Here is a 16,459-nt window from a genome sequence, read left to right as displayed (position 1 = left end):
TGCACTTGGGATAAAGCGAATTAAGGAGCTGTCAACCATTTTAGGTCTTTTTTATAGAAGACATCCTCTCCTTCCCCTCCCCCTGCAATGGTTTTAATTTGACACCAAACCTTCCCACCGCAGAAGGGGGTAGAGAAAGGGAGGGGGTGGGGACAGAGGGCAGGAGGAGGGTGACGGGGGAGAGCGAGAGGGGGAGGCTGGGAGGGTGCGGGTAGGCGCGGGGAGGGGAAGGGGGTTGATTTACCTGAGACCAGCCACTGGCCTCCATTGTTGGAGAATTCAATGGCATTGACACAGCCGAAGTGGCCGAGGAGGTCCTTCTTGTAGAGGTTTCTGCAGCCCCGCAGGCGTCTCCTCTGAAAGTCCTGAGTGAGCAGGGGGTCCCCATGCAAGCCCCGCTGGGACAAGAAGCCCACCACTGACCTCATGCTGCCCCCCAGGCCAGCTCTCCTCTTCATGCTGGAACCGCCGCCGCTGCCGCTCGCGCCGCCGCCCCTCCCTCGGCCTCACGCGCGGCCGCTGCTCCCCCCACCCGGCCCTCCCCCCGCGCTGCGATCCGGATGGTTCTTTAACCAGCCATGGCAGGCAGAGCGAGGTGTGCAGACACTCGGCGGCGTTCGCGGCTTCCTGACGGTCCCCTCCCTCTCCTTCCCCCCGAGGCTCCTCCCTCTGCCTCTCCGCCTCCTCCAGCAGCTGATCCTCAGCTGCCGCCGCGCTTCCGCGATGCGCGGCCCTTCCGCCGGCTGCGGGGCCCCGAGAACGCGGCGTCGGCGCCCCTCCCCCCCGCGGGGGGCTGGCCGGAAGAACGCGGGCGGCCGGCCCGGAGACCACGGGCGCCGGCTGCTTTCCCAGTTGAGCCGCTTCCCGCCTGGGGACCTGGGTGGCGTCGGGCGGAGACCCCGCTGCACCCCAGCGCCCTGCACTCCGCGGAGTTGAATGCGCCTAACAATCCGAGTGGCCGCCGGGCTTCGGCTCGCCTTCCTCCCGCGGGGACCCGCGGGCCGGCTGCTGCTGGGAGCCCAGCGCCCGTACGAGTTCGGGGAAAATGCGGCTGGAGTGGGGGAAGGTGCGGGCGGGGGCTCCGGTCCTCCTCCCTCTGCTGGCCTCTGCCTTGGGCAGTCCGGCCCTGCCCGAGGCGGGGGAACCGGGAGGTAGGGCCGCACACTTGGAGGAAGGTTGCCTGGGGGTTTTGTTCGCGCACCCGCCCCTTCCCCTCTCCCGGTAAATGTTTAACACCACTGCCCCTCCCCAAGTCCAGTTCTCTAACTCTCCCTTCCTCCGGTCCTTTAGTTGAAAAAGGCTAAATTGTTCCGTCTGGCAGATTAAATAGAGTGGTACATGGGGGAGAAAGAGAAAGGGATAAAGAAGTAGGAAGAAAATTGCCAAAACCGAGTTGATGAAGTCCCGAGAAGCACGAGGTACTTCTCTCCGTTCCAGATAAATTTGCACGACACAAGAAGCGTGATTTGAAACTAACGATATATGTTATTTAATTGGGTGCGGTGAGCTCCTCTTAAAGGTCTCGAGGGGGGAGCGCTAAGGTTGGACAGCTGTTAACCAGCAGCTGCGCTCCAGGCCAGAAGTGGCTGCACTTCAGTAGGATGGGAGTCACCGCGTTGACCCTAGTGGGTGTTAAGTGCTTTGGAATTCTACCAGATACAGTTAAAAGTCCCCTTTTCGATGTATTATAGTACTTTTCCTGGAAGCTATTCTCTGTCATTAAGTGGTAATAAGCTACTGAAATAGGCACTTGTCGGTTTTGCCCTTTCAAGTTAGCAGGACCAGAGATGGCACAGGAGCAGTTGAGCAGAATCATTGAAAGATGGGCTGTACATCTCTGATCTGGGGAAGATAATAATAATTTTTTAAAAATAGGCTGAATATGGAAGAGGTTTACCCGTCAAACAAAATTATTTACTTCTACTTTTTGTTCAGTGACAATAAGATTAATCGTACTAATAACAAATATACAAGTGTTTCATATAAAAGTACATATTCTAGCAAACATTACTAAACAAACCAAATTCCATCCGAACTTGTGGGAAAGGGCAAAAAGTAAATTTTTAAAAGAAAGAAATCAAATTCCAAAAATGTGAATTTTAATGGAATATTGTTCCCCTAAATGGGAAACTATGTGGTACTTAAAAGGTTTTATCCTCAGGATGCCTTCTAATAATCCTTTGTGTTTATTCATTATAATCACCACCTGAAAATTAGTAGCAGTATACTAGCTTTATTAGAGATGTATAGCACCAAATATCCTTCTGTCATAGCAATGTCAAAATGTGTAATTAATCATTTATTTTTGTGATGACATGAGTCTCCCCACTCTGCTGTAAGTTCTCTGAGAGCAGGGACTACGTCGGTTCCGCTCAAGGGTGTATGCCTGGAGCCAGCACTTGCTGGCACTAGTGGCCACTTAAATACTTGCTGAATTCATGAATGAACTTAGGGAATGGGGAGGAGTTTGAAGGGAAAGGTCGTGCTTTCGGGTTTGGATATGTTGAGTTTGACCTGTTTCATTCCAGTGGAATCCACTCGTTCCAAGGCCAGTTTCCCCGCTCACTGTTCCTTTGCTTGGCATACTCAGTCCACACATTCAAAACCCCCTCTGACTTCTTCCAGTTAATAGGCCATCATTTATACCTATTTGCCTGGGGTGGGGGAGATTTGTTCCAAGTGGTCTTTACTGTGGCCGTGTATAATACGCAGCCTCCTCTGCCCTCTTAAGCACATATCCCCTTCTTTACAGTTTTTACTGAATTCCTGGAAAAATTGTCCCATTTACCTCAGCATAAAAATAGACCAGCATCTGGTCACATGCCAGCCCAAATCTAGGACTTTGCTGGAAACTTCCTTAACTGTTGGGTGACCAACAGTGACAGAAAGGTAGGACCACCTAGTCTGTTTATATCCTGCTGCTAGTCTGGCCAGATTTTTATAAGCCTGAATGAAATATCTTCCTATTCCTATAATTAGGAGTTGTTGGATAAAATGGAGGCTACCCAATTTGGTATGAATTTCAGATAAATAATGAATGTTTAAGTATACCCCATGAAATATTTGAGATATACTTATTGTTGTTTATTTGAAACTCGAATTGGGCATCCTGAATTTTTTATTTGCTCAATCTGGCCACCTACTTATAACCAACTTCAAAAGATCAAACTCCATGATATCAATTTGCTTTTATTAGGAATTTAACATAGTCCCTTGTGTCATTTATTGCAAACTAATAATATGGTACATAACTACATACCACAAACTTTTTTTTTCACCACACCTGTAACAAAACTGCAATACCACAAACATTTAATCAGCTTTGATGACCACATGAGCTTTGCCTTTTTCACATAGGCATTTATAGTGAAAAGGCCAGTGTACTTAGCTTTAAAATAGCAAATGAAATTACTTCTGAGTAAATTGAACCACTGCAGAGAATGTGTGGAGGAAGAGGGAGAAGAGTGAAAAACTCGTATTTTTCCTTCCTAAACCCAGAAACTTATGTGTATTAACATTCATACTTAGGAATCCTTGAAACACTGATTTGGAAATTCATTCTGGAAAAACAAAGGTATGGAAATTGCTTAACCCAAGAACTCTTAATTGCTTCACCATGGGTTGAATACTGGTCAAATGTAGAATTCCCAGAAATGTATTTACTCTTTGACTTCTATTTTGTTTGACTCCAATATTGCTGAAGAAAGAGTAAGGAATCTTTAAAAACTGATTGAATGCTAAGGAAATGCTCAAACATTAGAAACTGTGTTTTTAAAATTTATTTATTTATTTTGAGACAGGGTCTGGCTCCGTCACCCAGGCTGGAGTGCAATGCTGTGATCTTTGCTCAGTGCAGCCTTGACCTCCCGGTCTCCAGTGCTTCTCCTACCTCAGCCTCCTGGGTAGCTGGAACTACAGATTCACACTGCCACACTCAGCTAATTTTTGTATGTTTTGTAGATGGGGTTTCTCTATGTTGCCCAGGCTGCTCTCAAACTCTTGGCTCAAATGATCCTCCAACCTTCACCTCCCAAAGTACGGGGATTACAGGCGTGAGCCACCTAGCCTGGCTGTTTTTTTTGTTTGTTTGTTTGTTTGTTTTTTTAACTGAGAAAATACTAAGCCCTTCTGAAACTTTTATTAAATCTTAGCATATTGAGTACTACATATGGATACTAATATGCTCAGAAATTTTTTATTCAAAATATTTTCAACTTTAAAATAACCACTATTCACAAAAAGAGATGTTAATTCATGCAGAGATCGATGCCTCAAATATACATATGATTTAACTGTAACATTTATTTTTAACTTTTTAAAGACAGGGTCTCTCTGTTGCCTAGGCTGGTGTGCAGTGGTAAAATCATAGCTCACAGCAGCCTGGAACTCCCGGACTCAAGTGATCCTCCCACCTCAGGCTCCTGAGTAGTTGGGACTACAGGTGTATGCCACCATGCCTGGCTAATTTTTTTAAAAATGTTTTACCATTTTGTCGCTCAGGCTGATCTTGAACTCCTGGCTTCAAGCTATCCTCCTTGTCCTCCCAAGTGCTGTGACTACAGGCATGAGCCACCTTGGCCTGTCAACATTTAAATTTTAAAAGGTAAATTATTTATTGGTCATCCCAAATAGACAACAGTCACTTTTAATGTTGAGGAGAAACAAAATTTACTTAAATTCGTATTCTTCCAACAAGATCCATAGGACATATAGCTTTTCATTTTGTATAACTTTATTGAGATACAATTGACATAAAATTCACCCTTTTATAATGTACAATTCAATGGTTGTTAATATATGCACAAAGTGGTATAACCATCACCGTCTAATTCCAGAATATTTCACCACTCCAAAAAAGAAACCCCATATACGTTAGCAGTTGCTCACCATTCCTTCCTCCCCTCAGCTGCTGACAACCACTTATCTAATTGCTATCTCGATGGGTTTGCCTATTCTGCATTTTTTTTTTTTTTTTGAGGCAGAGTCTGGCTCTGTCGTCAGGCTGGAGTGCAGTGGCATGATCTCAGCTCACTGCAACCTCCACCTCCCAGGTTCAAGCGATTCTCCTGCCTCAGCCTCCCCAGTGGCTGGGATTACAGGCGTGCACCATGACACCCAACTAATTTTTTATATTTTTGGCAGAGACAGGGTTTCCCCACGTTGGCCAGGGTGCTTTCAAACTCCTGACCTCAAGTGATCCACCTGCCTCAGCCTCCCAAAGTGCTGAGATTACAGGCATGAGCCACCATGCCTGGCATATTCTGCATATTTCATAGGAGTGAAATCATACAATATGTATGGTCTTTGTATCCGGCTTCTTTCATTTAGCATAATATTTTCAAGGTTCATCCATGTTGTAGCATGTATCAGTACTCCATTATTTTTTTAGACCAAATGATATTCCACTATATAGATATACCATATTTTGTTTATCTGTTCATTAGTTGATGGGCATTTGGGCTGCTTCCACTTTTTGGCTATTATGAATAATAATACCGCTATTAACAAGTGTGTGCAACTTTTCTGTGGGCATATGTTTTTATTTCTCTTGGGTATTTTATGTAGTAGGACAATTTTGGGGTTATATGGTAACTTTATGTTTAACTTTGTGAGGAAGTGCCAAACTTTTGCATATCAGCTGACCATTTTACATTCCACAGGTTGTATGAGGGTTCCAATTTATTTATTTATTTATTTTTATTTTTATTTATTTATTTTTTTGAGACAGAGTCTCACCGTGTTGCCCAGGCTGGAGTGCAGTGGTGCAGTCTCTCAGCTCACTGCAACCTCCGCCTCCCGAGTTCAAGCAATTCTCCTGCCTCAGCCTGCTGACTGGCTGGGATTACAGGCACATGCCACCACACCTGGCTAATTTTTGTATTTTTAGTAGAGACAGGGTTTTGCCATGTTGGTCAGGCTGGTCTTGAACTCCTGACCTTGTTATCCCCCTGCTTCAGCCTCTCAAAGTGCTGGGAGTATAGGCGTGAGCCACCACGCCTGGCCGAGGGTTCCAATTTTTTTACATCCTTGCCAATTATTGTTATTGTCCAACTTTTTAAATTATGACCATACTAGTAGGTGAAGTAGTCTCTCATTATTGTTTTGATTTGCAACTCCCTGATGTCTATTGATGTTGAGCATCTTTTCTTATGCTTATTGGTCATTTGTTTTAGTTTGTTTGTTTGAGTTGGAGTCTCGCTGTGTCACCCAGGCTGGAGTGCAGTGGTATGATCTCGGCTCACTGCAACCTCCATCTCCTGGGCTCAAGCGATTCTTGTGCCTCAGCCTCCGAAGTAGTTGGAATTGTAGGTGTGCTCCGCCGCACCCAGCTATTTTGTATATTTTTAGTAGAGATGGGGTTTCACCATGTTGCCCAGGCTGGTTTGGAACTCTTAGGCTCAAGCGATCCACTTGCCTTGGCTTCCCAGAGTGCTGGATTACGGGCATGAGCCACCAAGCCCAGCCTTATTGCCATTTGTGTATCTTCTTTGGAGAAATGTCTCTTTAGACCTTTTGGCCACGTTAAAAATTGAATTGTCTTTTTATTGCTGAGTTGTAAGAGGTTTTTTTACATATTCTAGATGTAAGTCCTTTATCAGATATTTGATTTGCAAATACTTTTTCCCATTCTTTGGGTTGTCTTTTCACTTTCTTGATTGTATTCATTGAAGCACAAAAGTTTTTAATTTTGATAAGCTCCAGTTATCTGTTGTTTTCTTATGTCACTTGTGCTTTTGGTATTGTATGCCTAATCCATGGTCAATTTTTTTAAGAAGAAACCACTGCCTAATCTAAGGTTACAAATATTTACTTCTATATTTATTCTAAGAGTTTTATACTTTTTAGCTCTCACGGTTATGTCTATGATCCAGTTAATTTTGTGTACGGTGTGAGGTAGAGGTTCAACTTCATTATTTTGCATGTGGACATCCAGCCATCCCAGCACCACTTGTTTAGGAGATGATTCTTTCCTCCATTGAATTGCTAAATGTATAGAAATACAACAAATTTTTTTATATTGATCTTGTACCCTGCAAACTTGCCTAACTCATTTATTAATCTTAATTGTTTTTTATGACTTCCTTAAATGTCCTATATGCCAGATCATGTCATCTGTTAATAGAAATAGTTTCACTTCTTCATTTTCAATCTGGATGTCTTCTACTTCTTTTTCTTACTTAATTGGCTTGGCTAAAAACTCTAGCACAATGTTGAACAGAAGTATCAAGAGCAGACATCTTGCCTTGTTTCTGATATTGAGGAAAGTTTTAGTCTTCTAGTTACCATTAAATATTATATTAGCTTTTGATTTTACATAGATACCATTTATTAGGTTGCAGAAGTTTTCTTCAATTCCTATAGAATTTTTTTTATCATGCAAAGGTGTTGGATTTTGTCAAGTGTTTTTTGTGTGTTGAAGTGAGATGATCATATGGTTTTTATCCTTTATTCTATTAATATAGTATATTATGTGGATTGATTTTCATATATTAAGCCAATTTTTCATTCCTGAAATAACCCTATTTGATCATGGTGTATAATCCTTTTTGTATGTTGCTGGATTCCCTTTGCTAGTATTTTGTTGAGGACTTTTTGTGACTATATTCATAAGGAATTTTGGTCTATAGTGTTTGTTTCTTGTGATGTCTTTGTGTGGTTTTGGTATTGGGGTAATACGGCTTCATAGAATGAGTTGGGAAGTCCGTCCTTTGTTTTTTGCATGAGTTTGTGAAGGATTAATGTTAATTCTTTTATAAACATTTGGTAAAATTCACAAAGGAAGCCATCTGCCCTGGGCTTTTGTTTGTGGGAAATTTTTTGATTATTGATTCAATCTCTTGTTATACTTCTGTTCAGATTTTTTATTTCTTTTTATTCTGTTTTGGTAGTTTGTGTGTTTCTAGGAATTTGTCCGTTTTATCCAGGTTATCTAATTTGTTTTCATGTTCACAGTGTTCCCTTATAATCCCTTTTATTTCTGTAAGGTTAGTGGTGGTGTCACCTCTTTTATTCCTAATTTTAGTAATTTGAGTCTTCTCTCTTTTCTTGGTCAGTCTAGCTAAAGGTTTGTCAATTTTGTAGATATTTTGAAAGAACCTACTTTTGGTTTTATTGATTCTATTGTTTTTCTCTTCTCTATTTCATTTGTTTCTGCTCTGGCCTTTACTGTTTCCTTCCTCCTGCTTGCTTTGGTCTTAGTCTTCTTTGTCTAATTACTTAAAGTGGAATATTATGTTTACCCTAGAGTAGTATAACCATGGAAAATATCCTTCAAACATGAAGGAGAAATTCTTTCCCAGACAAACAAAAGCTGAGGGATTTCATCAACACCAGACCTGTCCTACAAGAAATGCTAAAGGGGGCTGGGCACAGTGGCTCATGCCTGTAATCCCAGAACTTTGGGAGGCCGAGGTGGGCAGATTGCCTGAGGTCAGGAGTTGGAGACCAGCCTGGCCAACGTGGTGAAACCCCATCTCTACTAAAAATGCAAAACTTAGCTGAGCATGGTGGCAGGTGCCTGAAATCTCAGGTACTCGGGAGGCTGAGGTAGAATTGCTTGAACCCGGGAGACGGAGGTTGCAGTGAGCCAAGATCATGCCACTGCACTCCAGCCTGGGCAACAGAGCAAGACTCTGTCTCAAAAAAATAAACAAACAAAAAAACCAAAGAAATGCTAAAGAAGTTACTTCGAACAGAGAGAAAAGGATGATAATTAGCAACAAGTAATCACCTGAAGGTAGAAAACTCACTGGTAATGGTAAGTACACAGAAAAACACAGAGTATTATAACACTGTAACTGTGTTGTGTAAACTACCCTTATCCTAAGTACAAAGATTAAACAATGAACCAATAAAAGTAATAACTACAACAACTTTTTGAGACATTCATAATATAATAAGATATAAATAGAAACAATAAAAAGTTAAAAAACGGGGGGATGAAGTTAAGGCATAGAGTTTTTAGTAGTTTTCTTTTTGCTTGTTTGCTTATGCAAACAGTGTTAAGTTGTTATCATGTTAAAATAATGGGTTATAAGATAGTATTTGCAAGTCTCATGGTAACCTCAAACCAAAAAACATGCAGTGCATACACACAAAAAATAAAAACAACCAGAAAACAAATACCAAAATGGCAGGAGTATGCCCTTACTTATCAATGACAACTTTGAATGTAAATGGAGTAAACTTTCCAATCAAAAGACACAGAGTGGCTGAATGGATGAAAAAACAAGACTCATTGATCTGTTGCCTACAAGAAACACACTTCACCTATAAAGATATACTAAGGGGTTGGAAAAAGATATTCCATGCCAATAGAAACCAAAAAAGAGCAGGAGGAGCCAAACTTATATCAGGCAAAATAGATTTCAAGACACAAACTATAAGAAGAGACAAAGAAGGTCACCATGTAATGACAAAGGGATTGATTCAGCTTGAGGATATAACAAATTTAAATATAGATGAACCCAACACTGGAGCACCTAGATATATACGTAAATATTGTTAGTGCTAAAGAGAGAAATAAGCCCCAATACAATAATAGTTGGAGACTTCAACACCCCACTTTTGGCAGTGGACACATCTTCCAGACAGAACATCAGCAGAGAAATATTGGACTTAATCTGCACTATAAACCAAATCTAATAGCTATTTACAGAACATTTCATCCAATATCTTCAGCATACACATTCTTTTCCTTAGCACATGTATTATTCTTAAGGATAGACCATATGTTAGATCACAAAACAAGTCTTAAAACATTCAGAAAAACTGAAATAAGATCAAACATCTTCCCTGACCACATTGCACTAGAAATTAGTAATGAGGAATTCTGGAAACTACACAAATACATAGAAATTAAACAACATGCTCCCAAATTACTGTGGGTCAATGAAGAAATTAAGAAGGAAATTTAAAAAGTTCTTGAAACTGTGTCAGGCACAGTGGTTCACACCTGTAATCCCAGCACTTTGAGAGGCCAAGGCAAGCAGATCACTTGAGGTCAGAAGTTCAAGATCAGCCTGGCCAACATAGTGAAAACCAATCTCTACTAAAAATATAAAAATTAGTTGGGCATGGTGGCAGACACCTGTAATCCCAGCTACTCGGGAGGCTGAGGCAGGAGAATTGCTTGAACCTGGGAGGCAGAGGGTGCAGTGAGCCAAGATGAAGCCACTGCACTCCAGCCTGGGTAATGGAGTCAAAAAAATAAATAAATAAAAATAAAAAAATTCTTGAAACAAATGATAAGGAAACAACACACCAAAACCTATGGGATACAGTAAAAACAGTACTAAGAGGGAAGTTAATAGTTATAAGTTCCTACATCAAAGAAGATAATAAGCTTAATCTAATGATGCATCTTAAAGAACTGGAAAGGCAAGAGCAAATCAAACCCAAAATTAGTAGAAGAAAAATAATAATAAAAATCAGAGCAGAAATAAATAAAATTGAATGGAAGAAAACAATTCAAAAGATAACGAAACAAAAAATTGTTTTTTGAAAAGTTGAACAAAATTGACAAACCTTTACCCACACTAAGAAAAAAAGAGACAAGATAGAAGTAAATTCAGAAATGAAAAAGGAGACATTACAAATGATATTGCAGAAATTCAAAGGATCATTAATGGCTACTATGAGCAACTATATGCCAATAAATTGGAAAATCTAGAAGAAATGGACAGATTCCTAAACACACACAACCTACCAAGTCTGAACCATGAAGAAATCCAAAACCTGAACAGACCAATAACAAGTAATTAGATTAAAGTCATAATAAAAAGTCTCCTAATAAAGAAAAGCCCAGGACCCAATGGCTTCACTGCTGAATTCTACCAAACATGTCAAGAAGAACTAATACCAATCCTACTTAAACTATTCCAAAAAATAGAGGAGGGGGGAATACTTCCAAATTCATTCTACAGGGCCAGTATTGCCCTGATACCAACACCAGACAAAGACACATTAAAAAAGGAAAACTACAGGGTGATATCACTGATGAATATTGATGTAAAAATTCTCAACAAAATACTAGCAAACTGAATTCAACAATACATTAGAAAGATCATTCATCATGACCAAGTGGGATTTATCCCTGGGATGCAAGGATGGTTCAACATATGCAAATCAATCAGTGTGATACATCATATCAAGAGAATGAAAGATAAAAGCTGTATGATCACTTCAATTGATGCTAAAAAGCATTTGATAAAATTCAACATCTTTTCATGCTAAAAACCCTCAAAAAACTGGGTATAGACGGTACATACCTCAACATAATAAAGACCATGTATGACAGACCCACAGCTAGTATCATACTGAATGGGGAAAAACTGAAAGGCTTTCCTCTGAGATCTGTAACACAATAAGGATGCCTACTTTCACCACTGTTGTTCAACGTAGCACTGGAAGCCCCAGCTAGAATAATCAGACAAGAGAAATAAAGGGCATCTAAATTGGAATGGAAGAAGTCGAATTATCCTTGTTTGCAGATGATATGATCTTATATTTGGAAAAACCTGCAGATGCCATGAAAAAAAACTGTTAGAACTGATACATTCAGTAAAGTTGCAGGATACAAAATCAACATACAAAAATCTGTAGCATTTCTATATGCCAACAGTGAACAATCTGAAAAAGAAATTTAAAAAGTAATTCAATTTACAATGGCCACTAATAAAATGAATTACCTAGGTATTAACCAGAGAAGTGAAAGATCTCTACAATGAAAACTATAAAACACTGAAGAAAGAAATTTCAGAGGACACCAAAAAATGCAAAAATATTCCATGTTCATGGATTGGAGGAGTCAATAATGTTACTACCCAAAGCAATCTACAGATTCAATGCAATCCCTATCAAAATAAAATACCAATGACATTTTTCACAGAAATAAAAAAAATTCTAAAATTTGTATAGGACCACAGAAGACTCAGAATAGCCAAGGCTATCCTAAGCAAAAAGAATAAAACCAGAAGAAGCACATTACCTGACTTCAAATTATACTACAGAGTGATAGTAACCAAAACAGCATGGTACTGGGATAAAAACACATAGACCAGTGGAACAGAATAGAGCACCCAGAAACAAACCCACACACCTACGGTGAACTCATTTTTGACAAAGGTGCCAAGAACATATACTGGGGAAAAGACAGTCTCTTCAATAAACAGTGCTGGGAAAACTGGATGTCTACATGCAGAAGAATGAAACTTGACCTTTGTGTCTCACTGTATATAAAAGTCAAATCAAAATGGATGAAAGATTTAGATCTAAGACCTCAAATTATAAAACTACTATAAGAGAACATTAAGGAAATCTCCAGGCCATTGGTCTGGGCGAAAATTTCTTGAGTAATATCCCACAAGCACAGGCAACCAAAGTAAAAATGGACAAATGGGAACACAGCAAGTTAAAAAGCTTCTGCACAGCAAAGGGAACAATCAATAAAATGAAGAGATAACCTACAGAATGGGAGAAATAATTGCAAACTACCCATCTGACAAGCAATTAATAGCCAGAATATATAGGAAGCTCAAACAACTCTGTAGGAAAAATTCTAATAATTTGATCAAAAAATAGGCAGAATATTTGAATAGACATTTCTCAAAAGACATACAGATGGCAGACAGGCATATGAAGAGGTGCTCAACACCATTGATCATCAGAGAAATACAAATTAAAACTACAATGAGATATTATCTTACCCTAGTTAAAATGTCTTACATTCAAATGACAGGCAATAACAACTCCTGGCGAGGATGTGGAGAAAAGGAAACCCTAGTACACTGTTGGTGAGAATGCAAATTAGTACAACTACTATGGAAAACAGTTTGGAGGGCCAGGTGTGGTGGCTCGCGCCTGTAATCTCAATACTTTGGGAGGCCAAGGCAGGTGGATTTCTTGAGTCCAGAAGTTTGAGACCAGCCTGGCCAACATAGCAAAACTCCATCTCCACTAAAACTACAAAAATTAGCTGGACGTGGTGGTGCACAGCTGTAAACTCAGCTACTCAGGAGGCTGAGGCACAAGAATCGCTTGAATGCAGGAGGCAGAGGTTGCAGTGAGCCAAGATTGTGCTACTGCACTCCAGCCTGAACCACAGAGTGAGACTCTGTCTCAAAAAAAAAAAAAAAACAAACAAACAGTTTGGAGGTTCCTCAAAATACTAAAGGTAGAGCTACCATGTGATCCAGCAATCCCACTGCTGGATCTTTCATATACTGATTTCCTTTCTTTCTGACAAGAAAGGAAATCAGTATATGAAAGAGGTATCTGTACTCCCATGTTTGCAGCAGCACTGTTCACAATAGCTAAGATTTGGAAGCAATCTAAGTGCCCATCAACAGATGAATGGGTAAATAAAATGTGGTACATATATACAATGGAGTACTATTCAGCCATAAAAAATGAGATCCTGTCATTTGCAATAACGTGGATGGAACTGGAATCATTATGTTAAGTGAAATAAGCCAGGCACAGAACGACAAACATTGCATGTTCTCCCTTATTTGTGGGATCTAAAAATCAAAACAATTGAACTCCTGGACATAGAAAGTAGAAGGATGGTTACCAGAGGCTGGGAAGGGTAGTAGGTGGCTGGGAGCAGGGGAGGTGGGGGTGGTTATTAGTAAGTGCAAAAAAAAAAAAATCATTAGAAAGAATGGATAAAACCTACTATTTAATAGCACAACAAGGTGACTATAGTCAATAATAATGTAATTGTATATTTTAAAATAACCAGGCCGGGCACGGTGGCTCACACCTATAATCCCAGCACTTTGGGAGGCCGAGCCAGGTGGATCACCTGAGGTCAGGAGTTCAAGAACAGCCTGGCCAACATGGCGAAACCCCTTCTCTACTAAAAATACAAAAATTAGCCAGGCATGGTGGCTCACCATGCCTATAGTCCCAGCTACTCAGGAGGCTGAGGCACGAGAATCACTTTAACCCAAGAGGCAGAGGTTGCAGTGAGGCAAGATCATGCATGCCACTGCACTCCAGCCTGGACAACAGAGTGAGACTCAGTCTCAAAAACAAACAAAAAACAAAAATTAGCCGGATGTGGTGGTGTGTGCCTGTAATCCCAGCTACTTGGGAGGGTGAGGCAGGAGAACTGCTTGAACCCAGGAGGTATAAGTTGCAGTGAGCCAAGATAAGTTGCAGTGAGCCAAGATCATGCCACTGCACTCCAGCCTGGGTTATAGAGTGAGACTCTATCTCAAAAAAATAAATAAAATAAAATAAAATAAAAACTAAAAGAGTTTAATTGCATTGTTTGTAACATAAAGGATAAATGGTTAAGGGGATGGATACCCCATTCTCCATTATGTGATTATTTCACATTGCATGCCTGTATCAAAAACATCTCATGTACCTGTAAATATATATATACCTACTATGTATCCACAAAAATTAAAAATGTAAAAAATAGGTGTTCATGGCCATTAATTTCTTCATAAGCACTGTTTTAACTGCATCCAAATGGTTTTTATATATTATGTGTTTGTTTTCACTCATCTCAAAGTATTTGCTAATCTTCCTTGTGATTTTTTTCCTTTACCCTTTGGTTACTTAAGAGTGTATTAATTTTCATGTTTGTGAATTTCTCACATTTCCTCTGTCGGTGATTTCTAATTCATTTTTAAAGCAGGCATTTTTCACAAGTCTTAAAGCACATTTCCAGGCTGCGAAGTAGTTGGATTCAGTTACTAAGGTCAGAAAGTTATTAATTACTAGAATTTTCTAATCACATTCCAACTTACTTTGCAAACATTTGGTTTCAGTTTGTCATGCATGTTTCTTCATGATGAATGAAGAAATCTACTTATCTTTATGGAGTGAAAGTGGACAGAAATTCTTAATGATCAGGATTACACATTTGATACTTATTCAATATTTACCTATACTATTCTATACCAACTGTCTGGGTTTGGAGTTTTCTTGTCAAAATCATGAGCCAGCTTTAAAAACTTATTTGTTTTATTTTAGAGATGGGATCTCACTATGTTGCCCAGGTTAGAGTAGAGTAGCTATTCACAGGCGTGATGGTCATGCACTACAACCTTGAACTCCTGGGCTCAAGCAGTCCTCCTACCTCAGCCTCCCAAGAAGCTGGGACTGCAGGAGCATACACTGTGCCCAGCTATTTTTATTTATTTTTAATTTTAGGACTCCACATACAACCCCTGGTGAAGGGACGCAAGGAACTGTTTAAAAAAGGTATTGGTTATTGCACCAGGTATGTAGTCATTTACCAAATATTTTTTTTTCCAGATATGGTCCCATGGATATATAATATTTATCGAGCATCTTCCATGTGTTAAACACTACTAAAATAATAAAATTGGGCAATGCCCCTCCCTAAAGTAAAATATGACCAAGGAGAAGTAGAAAGACTATGGAACTGAGATAAATTTGTACATAGGTAAATTTATATTGCCTTTATGGGTACAGTAATAATCAAGATTAAGACTCGCATTTCAGTTGTTGATAGAGAGGTGGTTGGTGAGGCCTCAGGCATGGATGAGAATATTCAGGGAAAATCTCAAGTGGAAAAAAAAAAAGAGGGCCTAGGACTGAGTTTTCAGGGATGCTTAGGGTTGATGCTTGGGTACAGGAAGATAACTTACCAAGGAGTCAGAAGGAGTGACCAGAAGTATAAGAAAAAAGCTGAGAGAGCCTTGTGTCCCAGAAGCTGGGACAAATGAGCATTTCAAGAAAGAGGAAATGGTCAATTGTGTCAATTGTTGCTGACAAGTTAATAAGATGACTGAAAAATATTGGATTTGTTATACCAAAATCTCACCAGTGAGATACCAGTGATATCAACCAAAGCTCCTTCAGGAGTGTGATAGGGCAGGACCCCCAGGGGGAGTTGGCTGAACAGTGAGTGGAAGGATAGGAAATTGAAGGGGGTGTAGGATCCAAGAAGGGTTTTGTTTTGTTTAATAGAAGAAAATGAGACTATTTTAAAACCATTGAGAAGGACCTCATTCAGAGGGAAAAGTTGAAAATACATAGATGAAACCAAATCATATACACTTGGCCCTCCATATCCATGGGTTCCACATTTGTGTATTTGATCAACCGTGGATCAAAAATACTTGAAAGAAAAAAAAAGGATGCTTTTATCTGTATTGAACATGTATATTTTTCTTGTCATTATTCCCTAAACAACACAATATTACAACTATTTACATAGCATTTGTATTATATTAGGTATTATAAGTAACCTAAAAATGATTTAAAGTATATAGGATGATGTGTGTACATAATATACAAATACCATGCCATGCTATATAAGGGACTTATTTGAGGTTCATTAGGTGGATTAAATGGAAAAAAAATTGAGGAACAATAGAGTTTAGGGTTTTGGCAAAATAGTGAAAATTATAGACCACAGAATCTAAGCTAGATCGGGAGGGAAAATTAAGAAAAGAATGGAAAGAGCTGATGA

At 39.8% G+C, this 16,459-nt stretch overlaps 1 protein-coding gene across 4 annotated transcripts in view; it reads right to left on the bottom strand.

The window, feature by feature from the left end:
- Window positions 1-678, bottom strand: part of DCAF5 (DDB1 and CUL4 associated factor 5) — a 108,198-nt gene extending 107,520 nt beyond the window's left edge. The window contains exons 1-2 of one of the 4 annotated variants that reach the window (XM_032179333.2): window positions 424-441; window positions 245-356 (exon numbers count right to left, since the gene is read on the bottom strand). Coding sequence is in view for 2 of the 4 variants with exons in the window: in XM_058429421.1 (XP_058285404.1) it covers window positions 245-458 (214 nt within the window). In the remaining 2 variants the exon portion in view is untranslated. Of the gene's footprint in view, window positions 1-244 lie in introns of all 4 variants that reach the window. The other 3 variants (XM_058429421.1, XM_032179332.2, XM_032179334.2) reach the window with 3 other exon arrangements.
- Window positions 679-16,459: the final 15,781 nt, after the last annotated feature.

Source organism: Hylobates moloch, unplaced genomic scaffold, assembly GCF_009828535.3.
Source record: "Hylobates moloch isolate HMO894 unplaced genomic scaffold, HMol_V3 SCAFFOLD_16, whole genome shotgun sequence".
Classification (NCBI taxonomy): Eukaryota; Metazoa; Chordata; class Mammalia; order Primates; family Hylobatidae; genus Hylobates; species Hylobates moloch.
The sequence above is the reverse complement of the archived record's forward strand: the minus strand, read 5'-3'. Positions and strand labels throughout refer to the sequence as shown.